The 21,145-nt window shown below is 45.6% G+C and overlaps 2 protein-coding genes across 8 annotated transcripts in view; one reads left to right on the top strand and one right to left on the bottom strand.

The window, feature by feature from the left end:
- The first annotated feature begins 8,754 nt into the window (after positions 1 to 8,754).
- Positions 8,755 to 12,985, top strand: Mrpl19 (mitochondrial ribosomal protein L19). The gene is given in 5 exon segments (NM_001029898.1): positions 8,755 to 8,975; positions 10,409 to 10,527; positions 10,703 to 10,837; positions 12,172 to 12,353; positions 12,476 to 12,985. Coding segments are annotated over 5 exon segments (879 nt in total). The 3' UTR covers positions 12,698 to 12,985.
- Positions 12,986 to 15,517: 2,532 nt separating this feature from the next.
- Positions 15,518 to 21,145, bottom strand: part of Gcfc2 (GC-rich sequence DNA-binding factor 2) — a 37,463-nt gene continuing 31,835 nt past the window's right edge. For 3 of the 7 annotated variants that reach the window (XR_015685547.1, XR_015685548.1, XM_087657430.1), the window contains exons 15-18: positions 20,425 to 20,571; positions 17,781 to 17,905; positions 16,714 to 16,823; positions 15,518 to 16,526 (exon numbers count right to left, since the gene is read on the bottom strand). Coding sequence is in view for 3 of the 7 variants with exons in the window: in XM_087657430.1 (XP_087513556.1) it covers positions 16,522 to 16,526; positions 16,714 to 16,823; positions 17,781 to 17,905; positions 20,425 to 20,571 (387 nt within the window). In the remaining 4 variants the exon portion in view is untranslated. 7 annotated transcript variants of the gene reach the window in all.

The following is a 21,145-nucleotide window of genomic DNA, read 5'->3' as shown; positions in this document are numbered from 1 at the left end:
ACCCAGGATGGGAACAGCCAGGTAGAGAGCACTCCATGACCATGAAGGCTAGCAGCACAAAAGGGAGATGTCCTGGAAACCCAGATCGGTCATTGGTCATCGTAAACCAACTGCAGCTCCCCTATGAAGCCTGCCAGAGACTTTGAGGGTACATGGTGCACAAGGCTGCATGAGGTGTATGAGGCTGACCTGAGACGCTGTGGGCATCTCTCAGGCTCCCTGCAGGCCTACGCTGATGTGAAGCTGCAGGTTCTACAGCAGGCACCCAGTACTCGGGGAGCTGCTCCTTATCACCACTGCGGGCTTAGAAGGGATGTGGGCTACACTTTACACCAATGGCACGCAAAGCCCAGCTGGGCTCCCCTTTCCTGTGGATGGCTGCACCCCAGGCTCCCACTTCAAGGTTCAGAAGCTCATTTGTCTCAACCTCTAGACCGAGGGTCTCTGTCACTTTTCAGGGGCGTTGTCAGTGAATGAGCGTAGTCGGAGCATTGCCTTCAAATGAAAGGAACAGAGGACCACGGGAACCTGTGGCTGGCTGGCAGGCTGTGATTGGAGATAGGAAAGTCACCCTACATCTGGTTATGAGTTACCTTTTCCATTGCTGTGACAAAACTACCCAGCAACCGGCACTGTACATAGGAAAGGGCTTATTTCAGCTTAAAGTCCAAGGACACAGCCCCTCTGGGTGGGTTTGGCTGCCGGCCACACTGCACCTTGATGTCTCCATTTGATTTTTTTTCACTTTCTCCTCTATGTTCAGTCCAGGACCCTAACCACCCACATTTAAGATGGGTCTTCTTTTTTAATTAAAACAATCTAGAAAGTTCCTCACAGGTGGGCTCAGAGACCCGTCTCCTTTATGATTCCAGACCCCACCGAGTTGACAATATTATCCATGGTAACCCTGCCTCCGGAGAGCCTCACTGTCCCTCCCGAGGGTTAATTCTCTGCCTGGTTCTTCAGGCTCCTCCCCACTGCTTCTGATCCCAGGTCCCTTCCTGCTGGCCTTAGACACTTTCTCTCTGCTTCCCTGGAGTCCCCTCGGCAAAAACTACCTGCATGACTTCTGACATGGAGTCCTGGGCCTCATCTTCTCCGTCCTTGGCTGGCATGACTCTCTCAGACCTCAAAACAAAGAAGAGACCCAGGGTTTAAGACAAACGGCTCAGCGGGATCCTCCAGGTTCTAACAGATGGGGATTGCATTTGTGAGGAACGAGTTATATGCTAGGCCGCTGTCTGCTACTTTTAATTTTCAGCCCGCCTGTGCTGGTTTCTTCCTCAGCCTCCCGTTTTCCTGGGCATGGGTTAAAATCTCAAATTCACGTCTTCACTCCAGAGTCGTTGGGTCTAACCCCTTAGGACTACCCAGCTCGAGCCAACACGAGCTGATTCTGAAGAACTTGAGATTTGAGAGCCACGTCACAAAGCTGTTGGTGACAAACATTAACACCTGGCCATACTTAATGCAGCCTCAAAATATCGGAATAACAGGGTTATCCTTCATTTCTTTCTTCTCTCTCCAGGGAAAATTTTTTTCAGGGCCCTGTGAGATAGCTCAGTGGGTAAAGCCCTTGCTGATACCTGAGGACCCCAGTTCAGTTCCCAGATCCTACATGGTTAAAAAAGAAAACTGATTCCCCAAGGTTGTATGTACACACACACACACACACATACACACACACACACACACACACACACACACACGCACACGCACACACACACACGCACACACAGAGCTGCTCTGCTGGGATGGGCAGGGCTATCAGCTGGTGTTCCACCTGCTGGACTTTGCCTTTAGCAAGCTTTCTTCTTTCCCCTGATAATCACTAGACCACTCCGCACTCGAGGCTTGCAATGCTAATGCCCTTGAGTGATTATTAAACTATGTTCTTTCTGTAAACTACGGCGGATGGTGCTTACAGATTCCTCTGGAGCATGGCCTCCATCTGAAGATACTCCCTTGATAGCTGGGTGCTGGGACCATCAGAGGGACTCTCTGCTTCTCTCCTGGCGGAGGAGGAAGGCCAGGGAGAAGTGTTCATCGACTCTGGTTTAGCTGTTTACTTTCCTGCCGCTTTAAAGATTGTTCTTCCACATGTGTCTTTCCCATCATCCCTTGCTCTAACACTGAGCACACTGCTGGGCTGTCCCCTGATTGACTGTTCTGTAGACAGTGTTCTCTGTGGACAAGTGACAGGCACGGAGTACAACCTAAGTCAATGTCTTTTTGCATTTCTAGCCAACTGTAGCCTGGCCAGCCAGTGAGCTGAATTGGGGTTTCTCACAAGAACATGGGTGATAGATTCCTTAGAGAAACATGGACAATTTACCTATGGCTCTGCCGCTGAAGAAAAATCTCTCTCCCAGCAACTGTTAACTATCCAAATCCTTAGGGAGAGGCAGGGCCACATGAGGTTCCCATGCACCCACCCATGACAGAAAGTTAATGGGCCTGTTTCCGGGTAGGTTTCCGGTGGGCAGTCAGCTACTGAGAGTTCAAAGGGGTGTTGGCCACGGTGCGCCCTGAGCGTTCCACAACACCAGCTCTCCTCCCACTCACTTTCTGTTAAGGGAGAAAGCCAGCTCCTGGTTTCAGGATTCAGGACCCAGTAAAGAAGACGAGGACAGTAAAAAGCGTTCCAAGTGCCCGGGAAACCATCACTCACTCCAGCTTCCACACAAAGAGGGAGTGACTGGAAACACCAGAGCGGAGGTGGTCTTGGTGGCTTTGATAGTTCAGAGACTGAGGACCAGGAGACGTAGAAGAACAATCCAGGATAGAGCAGAAGGACCAATCGGGGGGTCAAGTCTATCTGGAACGCACTTTCAAATATTTGTTGTTGTTTTAAAATAGACTTACTGCTTCAAGCCGTAACCAGAAAAGTTGTTGTCTCGTTTAATAAGGACTTCAGATCTGACAAAGGTTGGGTATAATGTCTGGCTTCCAAGCACGATCTCCTGGGCTAGGTTTAGGGAGTAAATGAATTACTTTTCTTATTGCTCCAACAAAATACATGGCAAAGGCAACTTGAAGAAGGAAGGCTTCATTTTCGCTCACAGTTCCGGAGTATAGTCCATCACGACAGCAGATGCTTGAAGCAGATAGTCACATTATGTTCACTGCCAAGAACAACTGCTAGTATCATCTTAGTCTCCGTCCCTTGGCGCAGTGTGGGAGCCCAGCCCATGAGATGGTCCTGCTTACATTCAGGATGGGTCTTCCCATCTGTTGTGGACTTGACTACATGCAATCAACCGAAACCCAAGCTTCTGGGAACTCCTGTGAGGGATTTTCTTAATCGAACTGTTTGAATCACGAAGACCCACTTTAAATTTGGTGGTAGCCAGGAGAGAAGGATGTGACAAAAGGAAGCTTTCCATTTTGCCTGTGTACCGTCAGTCTCACTAACGTGTTTACCAATGTTGGTGCTGCAGCCTGAATTACATCCAACTTCTTCAGGATTCCAACGTAGACTGAAGACCAGCAGCTCTCCAAAATATCTCCTAGGACTCCAGCACCAAATTGAGAATACTGAGACATCTAGTCTCATAGACTGAACAACTACCATGTTATCAGTCTTTCAATTTTGAGACAGCCATTGTTATATTACATGGATCACAGCCTAATTAATCCCCTTTTAGTATGTGTACACACACACACACACGTATATATATAATGCATATGTATGTATAATTGATACTTTCATTCTTTTATTGAACCCCGACTAATACACCACCTCAATTAATCTAATCTAGATAATCCCTCACAGACATGCCCACGGGCTTGTCTCTTTGGTGATTTCAGCTCCTATCAAGTTGACAATCTAGAGTAACCGAGACAGGAGATTAGCACCGTCTGATCCCTTCTGATTAAGCCTAATCTCTTCAGACTGGCCTAGCTAAGCAGATCTTTGAGGTTCAGTTCAGGTCTCCCTACTTCTGGAAGCTTTCCTGGTTGTGCTGCTTGGAGAGACTGCCTTCCCACATGTCCTTATCAGCCCACAGTGCTTTTGTACCACAATGACTTCTTCAGAGTAAGTCACTTCTCAAAAGTCCTCCTCGATGACCACAGCAGGCACGTGATGTTTATCTGCTGATCTGTTGAAACACTCAATAAATGGAACACATGACCTCTTGGCAAAAGATGAGTTTTATGTATTTTTAATTTTTGTCTCTGAACATGTGTTTGGGTGCAAGTGCATTTGTACATCTGTGGGGGCTGAGAGAGAACCCTAGTCTCAGAGGACCTTTTATATGAGCTCACAAGTGTTGGGGTCGGAGTCCTATTTTATTTTTAATGATGTATGTGTGTCTGTGAGTATGCATGTGTGGGTGGTTGCCAAAAGAGTCTAGAAGAGAGTGTTGGATCCCCTGGGGATGGAGTTACAGGGAGTTGTAAGCTGCCTGATGTGTGTGTGTGTTAGGAACCAAACCTAGGTTCTTCCATACTCTTAACTATTGAGTCATCTCTCCAGCACCAAGTGTCGAAATTTTAAAAGACCCTGGGGACTTTTAAAGTTGAGCTGAACATTACCATATTAACCCCAGTTCCAGATGGTCCAATACCTCCAAGGGCACCAGGCGTGCATATGGTATATGGACATAAACATGGTGTACAGGTAAAACATGATACTATGATTATTTAAATCTTAAAAATATTCTCAAATCCATGTGCTGAGGGCTTGGTTTGGGGGACAGTGTTTGGATTATAAGAGTCATGGCTTCATAGATTAAGCTGTGGGTGATGTATTAGTTGGGGTCCTCTAGAGGAATAGAACTGATAAAATGTGTATAAATGTATATATATATATATATATATATATATAATATACACACATCTATACATACATATCACACATGCACACACACACACACACACACACACACACACACACACGCAGAAGTATTGCCTACTCTTGGGGAGAGACTTCTCCTTGACGTTAACCCTTCCTGCAACTACAGGTCCACCCAGAGGTCTCTTAGTTGAAGTTTTAGTTAAATTAACAATCAAGAGTTAATCATCACAAAGAGGCTCATAGTTTCTTTTCTAAACATTTATTTTATTTTTATTTATGTGGATATATACATATATATATATACACATATATATATATATCCACATGTGTGGATGCCCACAGAGGCCAGAAGAAAGTGTTAGGTCCCCTGGAGCAGTAATTACAGATAATTGTAAGCCCCATAACAGGGATTATGGGAACTGAACTTGAGTCCCCTGTAAGGGCAATAAGTGGTCTTAATCTCTGAGCGTCTTTCCTCCTGGACTTCTCTGCCCCTAGGTTTTGTGAAACAGGCCTCACTAAGCAGGCCTGGAAACTCTCAGTGATATGCCTGCCTCTGGCTCATAAATACTTGGATTAAAGGTATCTTCTGCTACAACTATCTTCATTGAAGCCTTTAAATAAACATATAAACTTTGTGTTTTTCCATTTCGCCTCCACAAACTAGAAACAAAGAATTGACTCTGATCCACACACTAATGTATCACCTCAACTTTATCTGGACATTTTACTGAGCACCTGATAGCATTGTGAATGTGGAAGATTTAATCACAAGGCAAAGCAGACAAAACTCCGGAGGCCACAATAGCAAAACAGAGAAGCGAACAGAAAACAAGGACATGACGCTCCTCGGGGGTTGAGGTTTACTGTGGACGTGAGGGAGAGCACAGCCAGAGACATCTGGAAAAGTCCAGGCTGAACAAAGTCAGCAGACTGGACCGGGCCCTACGAGGAGGAGTCGGGGATCAAGTGGACCAAGAGAGACCCAGGAGTGGAGCCAGCCAGGAGCTGAGAGAGAACCAGTGGCTGAGGAGATGTGGGGAGCAGAGGCTGGGTGAAGGGAACCCCAGCTGCTGACCTGGAGTGGTTTAGGATGGGGGCAGGGTGAGAAGGTTGTTCTTTGACTTTCCTCCATGAAGTTGTTTAGTACAATGATTAAAACTACAACTTATTTTTAATACTGACATGAGGACAGAGTGGCCTGGTGGCATTTGGTTAGCGGCAATATGGAAAGAAATGACGAAATGAAGGTCTTTAAAACTGTATGTGTATGTGCTGGAGGGAGCCAGAAGAGGATGTCAGATGTGAGGGCATCATGTGGATCATGTGGGTACTGGGAACCGAACCTATGGCCTCTGCAAGAACAGTCAGTGTTCTGAATCATTTAGCTTTCTCGCTGGTTCCAGAGGTATTTCTGAGCCCTCTCTCTTGCTGCTGTGTGCAGTGAGGAGGTTTGGAGGAAACCAGATATAGCAAGAGCAACAGCGGGCTGGTGTAGTAAACTGAGGTGATCTAAAGAGGAGGATGGGGCCTGGAGCAGAGTCACAGAGGAAGAGGATGAAGCACAGGATCCTTGTGCTGTTGGATAGCTCAGGTCAGTTTAGAATGCTTTACCCAGAGGCCGGATGGAAACGGCCACAGCACTGAGAATTTGGCTGGAGCTATGGAATGGCCATGGGAGTCCCTGAAACAGGTCCTGCTGGAGAAGCTGGAGGTGCCTAAGATGGGTGAGTTCTGTGTGCTCATGTTGAGTCTGAGGTAGCAGTGAAGCATTAATCCAGTCAGGGTGACCGACAGTCACACTGTACAGGTATTCAGTAGTTCAAGCAACTCATCGTCTCTGAGAGCATGACCCAGCCTGCCTGCCCTCCCTCTATTCCTTCTTTCCTTCCTTCCTTTTCCTTATGGTATTGATGATGACATACTAGAATCCACAGTCTTTGTACATGCTGGTCATGTGCTGTACCACTAAACCTCACCTCCAGCCCACATCTGCCCTCAAATGCTCTAATTTTTTCAAACAGTTTCTTTCCCTTTTCTCTTTCTGTTTCTCTCTGTCTGTGTCTGTGTCTGTCTGTCTGTCTCCCTCTGTGTGTGTGTGTGTGTGTGTGTGTGTGTGTGTGTGTGTGTGTGGTCTATGTGCAGGACAGGTGTCCTGGTGCTCAAGGACACCTAATGTACTTTAGTTCCCCTGGTCCCGGAGTTATAAGCAGCTGGGAGCCACCTAGTGTGGGTGCTGGGAACTGCTATAAGAATTGTAAGTGTTCTTACCCATGGAGCTGTTTCCCAGGCCCCAATTTAAGAAGATTTGAAATGGACCCTTTTTAGCTTGTATGTCTCCCAAATGCCTAAGGCAAACTCAATTTTAGCTCCGGAAAAGGGAATGTTCTCCGTGAGCTCAGGGACTCTGTGGGAGTTTTTGTTAAGAATGATGGTTTTCCTCTACACGTTTTGCTCCAGTTAAGGTTTCTATTGATGAAATGAAACTTCATGAGCAAAGCAAGTTGAGGAGGGAAGGCTGCATCGGGTTTACACTTCCATACCGCTGGACATCACTGAAGAAAGTCAGGACAGACTCAAACAAGGAAGGAACATGGAGGCAGGAGCTGATGCAGAAGCCATGGAGGGGTGCTGCTTACTGGCTTGCTCCCCATGACTTTCTCCATCTGTTTTCTTATAGAACCCAGGACCCACAATGGGCTCGGCCCTCCCCCATCAATCTCTAATTAAGAAAATGTCCTACAGGCCTGCCTACAGGTCAATATTATGGAGACATTTTCTCGGTTGGGGTACCCTTCTCTCTGATGATTCTAACTTGCATCAAGTTGACAAAACAGCTAGCATTTATTATTCTGTTTGGAGTCTGAGAGCCCAGTAGTGCTGGGTAGTAAGACAGAATTTAAACAAAAGAAGAAACTCATTGTTCCCCATGAAATACATAATAAAGGAACTAAACACAAATATGATAATTACACATGAGGCAAACCAAAATTTCCTAAAAGAAGTAACATTACTACAAGGCTGACTAATTAAAACTTCAGTGACTCGAGACATTGTGATACTGCAGATCCAGAGCCAAACTATCTTGGGCCATAGACCCTCAAATGGTAATTAATTACCAGGCTGTTTGTGAACCAAGAACCTTGCAATTATTAAGTAAATTAATTCAGCGACCCCCTCACTTCCATCAACCTGGAGGCTAAGAATGCCATCAGAGCAACTGAAGCCTAGAGCAGAGACTTCTTCACTTTGTCACAGCACACCTAAATTGGTGTACCCGCCAAAGTATGTTCTGATCCTACGAAAATGCCATGAAATCGTTACTCTATCGGAACATGGGTTTGTGGTAGCCTAAATGTGTGTTTGGAGCCATGGCCGCTCATATTTGACTCCAGAATAAACTCTTTTCCCCTTTGAGGCGACAGTTGTGATTTTTATGTAGGCACAAGCAAATAAAAGGTGGAACTGAGGAGGCTGGAGATTGATCCTGCAGTTAGGAACACTTAATCCTTCAGAGGACCCAGGTTCAATTCCCAATACCCACATAGAGTACTTTGCCCTGCCTGTAACTCTAGCTCCAGGGGATCGATCCTATGGCCCCCATGGGCACCTGAAATCACATTTACACTCACGGACACACAGACACAGACACAGACACAGACACAGACACAGACACACACACACACACACACACACACACCACACTCCCCACTTACTCGCTAAATGCAGATGAGATCAATGCTTTGTGCAATGTACAAACTTGCCAGTTCTGTGGAGTAGTGTAACTTTGCAAATTATGGAGAAGAGGGAAATTATATATGTTTGCACATATAACTTCCTCAAACTAGCGGTGATCCACAGGGAAGCAAGTTTAGTCCCATAGGAGCCACCGTCTGGCCACACCTCATCGCACTGACTTCTGGGAGTTGTAGTCATTTATTGTGGGTGTAGACATGGCGGCCTCCATGGCTGAAAGTTGTAGGGTGTCCATGTACCTGGCCTGGAGCTACCGAATGGCCAGGCCACGGCTTGCTGCTCTCGCGTCTGATGCCTGCCGTGTCCACACGGGCCCAAGTCGGTTTCAGAGCACTGGGCCATCCGAGCCCGGTGGGTTCAAGCCGCCGCCGAAACCTGTCATTGTGGACCGGCGCCGAGCCCCAGAGGAAGAGAGAAGGTGAGGCAGCCGAGGCCGCGTGGGGGTGCGCGGGTGCCAGCAGCTCTTGCTGCATGGGCGTGCGCACACTTTGATACCCGCTTTGTAGCTGGACTTCACGAAATCAGGTTTCGTGTCTGCCCTTCTCTAGATCCCGAAGGACGTAGGCTTGGACGCCCTTTCCTCTCAGTTCTGTTTGTCCTAAAATCCACCACAGCGAGTGTTGGCCAACAGATTCTATCTAGGAGTAAGGGTTTGGGGATGTCAGGTCAAATCAAGCATGTGGATCCAGCACAGTCTTTTTCGTCTCTGAGGGAAACAGGCCATGCATTGATGCAATTGATGCACATACATGTTCAAAAGCTAAAAGTATGGACCAGCAGGGGTGGTTCGGTGGTAAAGGTGTCTCTTGTGCAAACCTGTCCACCCAAATCCATCCCTAGAACCCACAGAGGAAGTAAATTTGCCTACTCCAAAATTTGCCTTCAAATCCCTTCGTGGATGTTATGGTGTGCACCCCAACCCCAGTACACAATAATTGTATATGTATGTGGGTGTGTGGCTCACCGTGTATTATCAGGCTGGCCTTGAACCCAAAAGAGATCTGCCTGCTTTTGCCTCCTAAGTGTTAGGATCAACCACTATGCTTGGTGGAAGGTTTCTTTTAAAGCCAGTTTGCAATTGGTGGTTTGTATATATTTTCTCCATGTTTATAGCTCAGTGGGAGACCCGTACTCATAGGCTTTGCAGACTGAAACTCAGCGTTTAAACTGTGACAAAATTGTAACAAATAGTAATAGTAATGTGTCAGTAGTTCATCATCTTTAGCTCCAGTTTTGCTTTGTTTTCTAAGGAAGATGACAAGAAAGCATCTAAGTGGGACCAATTTAGGCTACTATGGGTCAGCTTGCCTCACAAGCTGTGCTGTGACAAACACCCAAGACAGCCAGCTTAAAGGGAACAATTTTGTTTGGCTCAGGCTTTAGACAGTTGTTAATTTTGCTTGGCCCTGGTCCTGTTACTTCAGCCCTGCAGTGACACAGTACAGCATGGCAGGAGTCACCAGCTAGGTAAAGCAAAAGGACAAACAGAAAGGGGTGGGGTCTTTCGTCTTGCCTTCAAGGGTAGATGCCCAGTGACGTGTTTCCTTTACTGGGCTGAAACTCTTTAAAGCTTCCTAAGCCCCAGTAGCTGCTCAGGATGGCGATAAACCCTTAGCACATATGCCTTCTTGGACAAGACCTTAAGGGCTACCTAGGTATTTGACCACCATTTAAACAAAATACCTGGTGAGTACTTGGGAGCGGTGGCAGTTTTCATGAGCAAAACCATGGTTTAAAAAATAACATTTCAATCCTTATTGAAAGAATGAAATATATCTACATGATACCCCCCCCCCTTTTCTTATATTGGCCCAAATTAACTTTCATGTTTAATTTTTTTTTTTTTTATAGGTTCCTGAGTCCTGAATTCATCCCTCCAAGGGGGAGAACAAACCCTCTGAAATTTCAGATAGAAAGAAGAGATATGCTGGACAGGAGAAAGGTGCTTCCCATTCCAGAGTTCTATGTCGGTGAGTAAGAGCAGGGCGTCTGTCAGCAGGTGCTGGGGGCTAGTTTTCACTGCATAAGGATTATTTTTCAGATGTCTGGGTTGTGCTCTTATTTATTGCTGCCATACTAAGGGATAAACCTTCTTTGCTCATTCCTGCATCGGTGTCAGAGCTTGCTTCTCTTCTGACCCCGTAGGAAGCATACTGCGCGTCACCACAGCTGACCCCTATGCCAGTGGGAAAACCAGCCAGTTCCTGGGGATTTGCATCAAGCGATCAGGAAGCGGGCTTGGGGCTACTTTCACCCTCAGGAACACGATCGAAGGACAAGGTATGTTTCTTCCTGAGCATCGGAGAGTGAAACTGGGTTTTCCCCAAGATAACAAGGTGTGCTTTGCAGTGGATACAGATTTGTTCTCACTGTTTAGTGTGCTTTGGTGGGGATGGGGGATGGTGATGGTGGTCTGCTTTCTTTTGAGGGCTTATTATATGGGCAACACCCATTAGGACTAGACTGGACATCTGTTATCCTAGCACAGGGATGTGCTGAGGCAGAAAGACCTTTCAGCTTAAAGCCAGGTTGAACTACATAGTGAGACCCTGCCTAAATAAACATGGCATCTTCAAATATGGAGACAGTGTGTTTTTGTTAGTAGTGGTTTTGAAACAGGGTCTCCCACGCGGATGGCCAAGAACTTGCTGGTTGACCTCAGACTTAAAGTCCCCTCTAATCTCTGCCTCCTGAGTACTGAGCTTAGAGGATTAGAGATGTGAGCCTTCACATTTAGCAGGATCTTCCTTTTCTCAGCAAATACCCTGAAGTCCCCTAGGACAGACGGTGTCCTTAGGAGTTTGGCTCCTAAAATGAAGGTCCCTACTTTGCTTTATGTTGTGACACAGTTACTACTGGGTTATGGTGTCAGAAGCAGTCATACATGCCATGACTAACACAGCAGAAGAACAAATGGTAAAGTTCTAGAAAGAATTGAAACAGCAAGTAAGAGTGTTTATACTCGCGGGTGCACTTTGGGGTTCTTACCAGTGAAGTTTATCTTCAGAGAAACTGCATGAGAGAAGGAGGGTTACATTCAAACATGCTCACCGAGTTACCCTTTGTGCCAAGAGGACCTCTCCCTGGCATACTAGTGCAATCTTTGTTGTGATGAAACACTGTGTCCAAAAGCAACTTAGAGGGGGAGAGATTTTCAGCTTCTACATCTTCAGGTCAGTCTCGAGAGAGAGGCAGAAACCATGGCACAATGCTGCTGCTGGCTCACTCCTGGGCTCAATGTCAGCCAACTCTTCATACATCCTAGGACCACCTGTCCAGGGATGGTACCTCCCACAGGGGACTGGGCCTTTGCATATCAGTTGGCTCCACAGACATACAGGCCAGTCTGATCTACAGTTCTTCAGTTGAGGTTTTCCTTCCAGGGTAATGTATAAGAGGTGGGATGATGTACTTATAGACTTCTTATACCATATCATTCAATTTCTGACTTTTGAATTTAGTTTGCTTTGCTTTGATGATCTTGATCTTTAACAATTACACGTGTTTGTTCAATGCCCACTTGCTAGCTTCTTTTTTACTGTATGGTAAAGTATTGCAGGAGTCTGGACTTAGGTGGTAAGTGCATGACTTGAAGAAGCCTGTTCCCTTTTTAGGTGTGGAGATTTGCTTTGAACTGTATAACCCTCGAATCCATGAGATCCAAGTGGTGAAGTTGGAGAAGCGGCTGGATGACAGCCTGCTGTACTTACGGGATGCCCTCCCCGAGTACAGCACCTTCGATGTGAATATGAAGCCAGTTCCACTTGAGTCCTGCCAGGAAGTGCCTGTGAACAAGGTAGGTGGTGTACGTCTGCTCAGGTGCAAGTAAGAAAGAGGCACCTGCAGAAAACCTGGGGGTTGGGGAGAACTTTCTTGTGCCTCTCACCAGCCCACAATTCCTGGTTTTGTTTTGCTTAGCTGAAAGTTAAAATGAAGCCAAAGCCGTGGTCTAAACGCTGGGAACGTCCGAACTTCAACATTAAAGGGATCAGATTTGATCTTGCTTTAACTGAAGAGCAAATGAAAGAAGCCCAGAAGTGGAGCAAGCCATGGCTTGAGTTTGATATGATGAGAGAATATGACACTTCAAAAATTGAAGCTGCATTGTGGGAAGAAATAGAAGCATCAAAGAAGTCTTGATCCTGGGACTGGTGAATGGCCCAAGAGGTGAACATGCTTGTTGCTCATGAGGCCTGAATTCGACTCTGGAGCCGAGGGTGGAAGGAGAATACTGACTCCTAAAGTTGCCCTCTGGCCTCTACATGCACACCCTTGCATACGTGGACCGCAATGCCTTTGATGTACTGGCTCTAAGGATTTGGTTTGAAAGCCATTAAGTTTGCTTTCTAAGAACACAGTGATTAAAAATGAGCATTCGCCCCTTTTCAGTACCTATCATAAAGTCTGTACGTCAGTTTATTCCTCTAACAAGAGAACTCACCTAATGTTCATTCCCTTTCTGTAGCCAGTGAAGTTAGCGTCACCAGAATAAGATATACTGGGATCTGAGCAAGGGGAGAAGATTAAGGAAAAAAATCATACACAACAGGGTGCAAGTTCAAATGTAGTAACGGGCTGTAGAGGTGGCTTAGTAAAGAGCAGTTGCTGTTTTTGCAGAGAATATTAGTTTAGTTCCCAGCACCCAGGTCTGTATGTGTTTACATGGTTGTCCAGAGACTAGAAGGTATCAGATTGCCAGGAACTGGAGTTACAGCTGCTTATGACCCATGTGGTGGTTTGAATATGCTTGGCTCATAGGGACTGGTACTGTTAGGAAGTGTGTGTGTCCCTGTGGGGTGGACTTTGAGGTCTCATGTATGTTCAAGTCTGGTCAGTCAGGCTCTCCTAGCTGTAGTTTGATCAAGACGCAGAACTCTCAGCTGCTGTCTGCCTGGACACTGCCATGGTTCCCATCATGAAAATGGAAGCTCTGAACCTGGAAGCCAGCCCCAATTAAGTGCTGTCCCTTATGAGAGTTGCCCTAGTCTCGGTGTCTCTTCACAGCAATGAAACCATAGCTAAGACAACCCACCTGACATGGGTGCTGGGAATTGAACTGGCAGTTGGTGGAGCAGTATGCTCTTAATCATGTGCTATCTCTCCTGCGTGTTAAATGTCTAGTTTTGACAGGCTCATTAGCAGGTGGAAAAGGGAATGTGAGAGTCAGTTGTCATCTGGCTTCATTTTCCCCAAGTTTACCAAAGCCACTTGTGAGGAATTCCATGGATAAAATTACAAGTGAAGTCTGCTAAACAGAAGACACCTCAGGGTCCCTAGCAGGGCCAGTGTGGACTGGGTGACGAGTGTCCAGCAGGAAGGTGGTCAGAGAGTGTATTTTACTTCCCATATGAATCAAGCTTCAGCTCTTAGGGGGTTACAACAGTCCCTCTGTGGGGACAGAAGGGTACTTGGTATTCCATGCAGCTGAACATGGGTTGGGAAGCTGGGATGCGTCACAGAATAAAGGCTAACCCACCTGTAACTCACCTGTGACAGTGCCAGCCTGGACCTCAGGACTGTTTTCTGTTGAACTGCTCTGCATTCTGTGTTTTCATTTCCTGGCTGTGTACTCCGTTAGAACTAGCTTTCAGAGACGTGCATGTGTGTGGACCTCACTGGACATACATGAGATCCCTCATGATGAGGCTCATAAGTCCTTTCACTTATGTGGCCTGTTTTACTCTTGAGACAGACTTTCTGGCCTGTACCATCATTCTGCTCTGAAGTTTCCTTGTTAAAAGTCTACTTAGAAGAGTTTTAGTGCTTAGTTGAGAAGCCCAGTTCTTAGGTATGACTTGAGAGTGTGTAGTTCTAGTCTTCACAGCAGAGAACCTCAGTGTTGTTCCTTGGTGCAGGTACAGGTACATTTAAATCCATAGCTTAGGGCTTTGGGTAAGCTTCTCAGTGCACTGACTCATGTTCTGGGAGACTTGGCTCTTGCTGTGGATTTCTCTCTGCTTCTGTTTTCCTGGAACTGTTATTTGGAGTTTAGATACTGAGTAACACTTTTATATTTAAGTGTATGCTTGTGTGACTGCATCAGATCCCCTGGAGCTGGAGTTACAGGTGGTTGTGAGCCACCTAGTATGGGTGATGGGAAGCGAACTCCACTGAGTCCAATCTGAGACACAGGTCTCCTCTGATGTTCCTGTGAGTCTGTTTTGGTGTCTCCTGTTAGATCTGTAACTTGTCTGGGTGGATAGAAAGTTGAGATGGAACTAAGGCTCAGTCAGACATGTTTTGTTTTTTTGTTTTTGTTTTTTTAACACTGATCTGGGCCATGAGTAACATGGCCCCAGGTTGTTCTCCTGTATGCTTTATTTCCCTAAACCTGTTTCAGTGTTGACATTAAATTCATGTGTCAAGTTTAAGGAAAATAGGACTTTATCTAAAATTAGTTTTCTAATTCATGAACATTGTCTATCTCCATTTAGGCCTTTTAAGTTTTCCTTGCCAGGTGTGGTAATCCTAAGGCTTGGGAAGCAGAGAGAGGAGGGTTCCAAGAGCAATGTCACTTACACTTCAGAATGAGACCCAGTCTCTACGATGGAATAAGATAAAAGAAACCATGAGAGATAGAGAATGAAAGTTTTTGTTTCTGTGTATTAAGATTTGTGTCATGGTCTCGTGCAGCCCCGGCTGGCCTGCAGCTCATTGGGTCTGGAAGATGAGTCACCAGATGAATACTGGCATTTGCTGTGGCATTTGTCCATTTCCTAAGACTAGGAGGCAGGAGTAAGAACTTTCAAAAGGCAGTAGAATTGGCATCACATTATGTTTCAAAGACGCTTGGGCGTTCACATTCCAGGCATAGTGGAATTGAAAAGCAATAGCCTGCTCTTTAGCATCCTGTGACACAGAGAATCAGCCGAGTTTAGGAGGAGAGCATATCCACCCACATGTCTACCTCTAAGAAGCTGAGGCCAGAGAATAGTTTCCAAAAGTGCACTTTAACAGTAAGAAGTTTAGAAAATTCATATGTAATAAAGTCTCTGCCAATTTATATACAAAACTTTCTGGACACATATACACATGCTTTTGTAATGAGCAAATGTCTAAAATGGCAACATGGAAAAATAAATATAGGGCCATCATTGAGTTGCTTAACAAGTATACTTAAGAATACTAATAAAATCATTTGGAGAAAAGTTCTTAATTTCTTAATAACTTTGGCTCAGACTACCTTAATTGGACAAATACTTTACAATTCTGTATTTAAAATAGCAATGGCCTTCTTAATCCTACCACGAACCACACAAAACAGCAAAAAAGCCTCACTTGCTACCAGCTGATAACTTTGTTACCAAAAAAATCTTACACAAAATTTAAAGAAAAGTGGTCAGTTTTCTGAAAAGCTACTTGTCAGAACATAGGCAAAAGATCAGTATTCCTGTAGAAAAAGATGGACACTTCAAAAAGAATTATAGGTGACCCAAACCGACACATCTTCATTCTTCAACGGGCTGGAGAACAGCACAGTGGTTAAGATCCCTTCTGAGGACCTGGGTTTGGTTCCCAGCACATCAGGTGGCCCACAACCTCCTGGAATCCAGTTCTAGGAGATCTAATGCCTTCTGGCCCCTACATGGACGCAGTGCTAAACCCAGGAACATACATAAGCAAACATATAAAAATATACCTTCTTTTCAAAAATTTTTTTCTTAATAAATTGTCAATGAATTAAAATCTGGAGACTCACTCGCGCTCTCTTAACCTAAGTTCATCAATCAATCAGTACAGATTTTGAAAGGATAATTTGTATAAAAATGTATTAACCATTTAATATTAATAAGCAATTTCTTACACTTCAGAATGAGACCCAGTCTCCACAAAAGAATAAGACAAAAGAAATCAAGAGATAGAAAGTTTTTCCCTCATTAGCTGATTTGTAAACAGTTGGAGTCTGTTGAAGGTGGTTTTGACGAGGGGCATGCTTCTGTGTGTCAGATTTCCTCATCATCTTCTCAGACTGAGAGAGAATAAAAGAGAAGCACACTGAGCGCCAGCCGCCTCATGCATGTACTTCCCTCAGACACACAGCAGCAGGAAGCTTTCCACACAGCCACGGTGGGCACAGCGGACAGGAGGCGTCATCTATATACAGGAAAGGCGCTGTCCACTCTCATCATGGACCTCTGTACAGCACGCTCACACACCTGCCGTCTGGGCTGTGAGGGGCTCCAGGCGATGCTCCTCTGTGAGGGATTCAGCTTGACTCAGAGCCTTTACCTTCACCAGGATAAGAATTATTCCATTGAGTTCATTCCTGAAAACAGCCAAAAAGCATTTACTCACCCCTTATGCAGTCCAGGCTGGAGGCACATGAGAGACACAAAGTCTTTAGCGGGCAGGGGGCCCTAAATCTGATCCTTAGCACAAAACGAGATGGAATAAAATGAAAGGAAAGTGATAATAACAGTACTATAACAGCTCAGAAGGGAGTAACAATGGTGACTGAGGACCCAAGCCAGTATCTAGAGCTGCATACAATACAGAGACGCTATCCCTTCTGTACCTCATCACACGCAGTGATGCTTCAGTTAAAGGCAAGGTGTTGGTTAGTCCCTAGCATGCCGCCATGAAACACATTACCTGCTGTTATGCGCTGGTCGGAACAAATGTGCTGACAGCTCTATAAAAGCACAGCATATGAGCTGTCCACAGTACTGGACACTGTGACCACATTGTGTATTTTTGTATTAGCTACATATACATGTGCATTACAGTCTATCGGTAGCAGCCTGCGTCATCCATTTATATACGCACACTGCAGTACTGGCCAGACATAAACTGCCAATGATGTAGTTCTCAGAATGACCACAGTTTCATACACCTCACGATTGCAACTGCAAAGTCCAATACGCAATATTTTGGAAAATTTGTATGCGATGGCAACGCAAAGCAGAACACAGAGCAAGCCCGGCATCAGGGTCTCCACAGTACTGTGCTGTCAGCGTCAATGCCACTGTGCTGCTAGCTAACGGGAACAGTCGACTTCCTTAGCACGACAGAAGGATGGATTCCGCACGTGCCACAGTGCCTGTTTCTGAGTACTTGGATTGAGCCCAGGGCCTTTTGTTGCTAGGCAAATACTCTGCCAGACTGGTTATATCCCAAGACCCAGATTTAAAAAATTATAATATAAGTGCAAAACTTGCTCAAAATTGCTAACAACATTAAAAATCCTCGCACAATGCTTTGGAGGTGAAAAACTGAGCATTACCTGAATTCAGTTGTGGATAATTTGCGTGCAGACTGCAACAAAAACTGAACGAAGTTTTCTAGCTGGGGAAGTGATGTCCTCATAGCAGAGTTCTCAAACCATTTGTCTGGCAGACATGCTGCTATCTGTCAGTCAAGACACACGACAGGATTACAAGATAAGAGCAAAGAAAGTTTGAGATTTCTTTTTCCTGTGTCAAAGGTAACATGGCATTAAAAAGATCACTCTTCAGGGGCTGGAGAGATGGCTCAGTGGTTACCAGCAATGGCTGCTCTTCCAGAGGACCCAGGTTCAATTCCCATAACCCACAACGACAGCTCACAGACATATGCAACTCCAGTTCCAGGAGATCTGGTGTCCCCTTCTGGCCTCCTCAGGCATTACATTCACACAGTACAGACACACACAGAAGCACGACACCCATACATATAGAATAACAAGAGTAAAAAAAAAAAAAAAAAGCTCAAAGCCACCTGATTAGCAATCATTCTTCATTGCTAGAGGCATAAATATGCAGACGGCATCTGCTCTGCACTTTCTAGCAATGTTTATATTCCACAGTCTACAGACATTGGAGAGGAGGAAAGGACAGGTGATTCTAAGTCTTTTATCCAACGTGCTATCCATGCCCATGGTTGCCAAACAGATCAATACAACGCATGCAACTGTTTCAAGAAGACAAAGACGAAAAAATCCTTCTTCAAAAATAACACGGAAGATTAGAGAAGAGTTTGGGGAAAGTCAGAAAAATGTTGAAGACAAGTAACTTCCTCTTAGCAACAGGAAGGAAAAGGAGAGAACTCAATGAGGAGAGGAAAACTTGGATGGCCACAAGATGAGGATCTGAGACCAGAAAGGAGAAAGCCAAAACACCAAACATGCACAGTAAAGGAACACAGGGGCTGGAAATAAAGAAGTCCAGTGCCAGCCTTAAAAGCAGTTGTACAAAATGGCAGCAGAGGATGTAACCTGGGTATGGTGATAGGTGTCTAAGTCCAGCATCTGAGAGGCCTGGGGCAGAAAGGACTCTGAGTTCTAAGTCAGCCAGCCTAGTCAGCAGACATAGCCTGCCTCAAGAGAGAGAGAGAGAGAGATAGATAGATAGATAGATAGATAGATAGATAGATAGATGGATAGACAGACAGACAGACAGACAGACACACACACACACACACAGATAGAAGGTAGGTAGATAGGTAATAGGTAGGTAGGCAGATGGTAGAAGGTAGGTAGTAGATAGGTAGGTAGATGGTAGAAGGTAAGTAGTAGGTAGGTAGGTAGATGGTAGAAGGTAAGTAGTAGGTAGGATAGGTAGGTAGATGGTATGTAGGTGGTGGTAGGTAGGTAAGTAGATGGTAGAAGGTAGGTAGTAGGTAGATGTAGAAGGTTAGTAGGTAGGTAGTAGGTAAGTAGATGGTAGAAGGTAGGTAGGTAGGTGGTAGGTAGGTAGGTGGTGGTAGGTAGATGGTAGTAGGTAGTAGGTAGGTAGTAGGTAAGTAGGTAGTAGGTAGGTAGATGGTAATAGGTAGGTGGTAGGTAGGGGAGATAGGTAGGTGGTAGGTAGGTAGGTAGTAGGTAGGTAGGTAGTAGGTAAGAAGGTAGTAGGTAGGTAGGTAGATCGTAGTAGGTGGTAGGTAAGTAGGTGGTAGGTAGGTAGATGGTAGTAGGTGGTAGGTAGGCAGGCAGGCAGATGATAGCTGAAACGGTACAGAGCTGGGTGTGTTGAATGTGTAGGTGGTAGAACAGTGTTAAAGTGTGTGAGGCCTTGAATCTGAGTCAGCAGCAGCACTGATTACAAATGCTAGAGAAAGCAGGTGAAGGCAAGGAAAAAAAGGCTCACTGCATTAGTCTTTAATTGTCGAGGAAAAAAACAGACGTGTGACTGCAGAAGGCAGAGGCATGGGAGACAAGCTTGCTTGACAAGCCATATCTGTTTCCAAAGTTTTAAAACCAGCCTCAACTGGGTTGGGAGCTACTCACTGTTCCCGTTTCCCCATGCTTTGCTATCTCACTGTGTCTGAACCAGCAAGCCTGCCCATGTATGAAGTACCACATACTCCCTTCCCCCTCCCTTCTTCCCCTGCCTCCTTTCTTGATTTGTCTTGAGCACGTGCTCTTCCTGCGTTAGCCTCTCATGCACTGAGACGCCACGTGTGTGCTGAGCGTCACTTACTAAATGCTTCTTTTCAAACCAGAGTACTGATTCTTAAATATCAAAATAGTGTCTGGGTTCTGCTGTGAAACTCATGTGTTTATTCAGGTGCAAGCTCTACAACTTTAATTATTTGACTGTAATCAATACAGATTTCAATAACTAAATTCATGTCTGTGTGTGCATCTGTCTAAGTTTCGGGCACTGGATTCCCCATCAGTGTTAAATCACAGGGGTTGTGGGCGGCCCGGTAGGTGAGTAGGAGCTAACTCGGGTCCTCTACGAGAGCAGGATGCAGCCTTAACTGTCCAGCCCCTGCCTAGTCTGTCGCTGCTTGGAGAGGGTCTCACCCTCCTATAGCCCAGGTTGTCTGGAGCTTCCCACACTTCTGCTACTTCAGAGTCTCTAGTGCTGGAGTTAGAGACGTAAGCCACCGCACCAGGCAGTGTGTATAAAAACGTCATAATTAGAGTTGGTTTCTATACAACTTACCTGGCTGCACTTTTTAACAACATCTGGTCCAGGGACGGCATTAGTAAGAGCAATGATAAGGTAGCGATTCAGCAGCTTCCCCAGTCCCAGATTTTGCAAGATGTCATCTGGGAGAAGTCCATTCCAAAGAAGAATATTTCCGAAGAGCTAAAAGAAAATACGAAGTAATTATGTGTGTCCTCCCTAGAAGCTATAAGAGCTGGTCAAGCTCCCCCACTCTCACTAGTTGGCTCTGTTCATGTCAGCTTTGGAATAGGAAAAAATCCCCAATTAAACACCCGACTCTCACCCCCATGCACATGCTCATCCTATTTTCACTCGTAGAGTAACCAACACCACTATGCCCCGTGCGACTCTACTGGGGCCTCTCCAGACCAGTGTCCCACTTAACCCATCTTCCCTGTTGTCTGAGGCCACTGAGTGTAAGTCTGTGGTTGTCAGGATCAGAAAGTGCTGTCAAGGCTGCTGCCAGTGTGTAGGGAGACAGGCAATGCCAGAGACCTCACTGCTGACAGGTAAGACAGGACAGCACATGAGTCTGCTGATAAAGGAGATGAGTGCCCTGCAGTGAGATCGTTGAGTAAATATGGGTTTTCTTTGGAGGGCTGAATGCAGGTGTCTGTGAGTTGTGATGCAAAGTCTGAGTCTTCTAGTATCTGGAGTAGAGAATGACACACACCACACTTTACACTGTGACTGGCATCCCTGCCTGTCCACGGAA

This window comes from Rattus norvegicus, chromosome 4 (assembly GCF_021556685.1).
Source record: "Rattus norvegicus strain SHRSP/BbbUtx chromosome 4, alternate assembly SHRSP_T2T, whole genome shotgun sequence".
NCBI lineage: Eukaryota > Metazoa > Chordata > Mammalia > Rodentia > Muridae > Rattus > Rattus norvegicus.
This window is presented reverse-complemented; position numbering and strand designations above follow the sequence as displayed.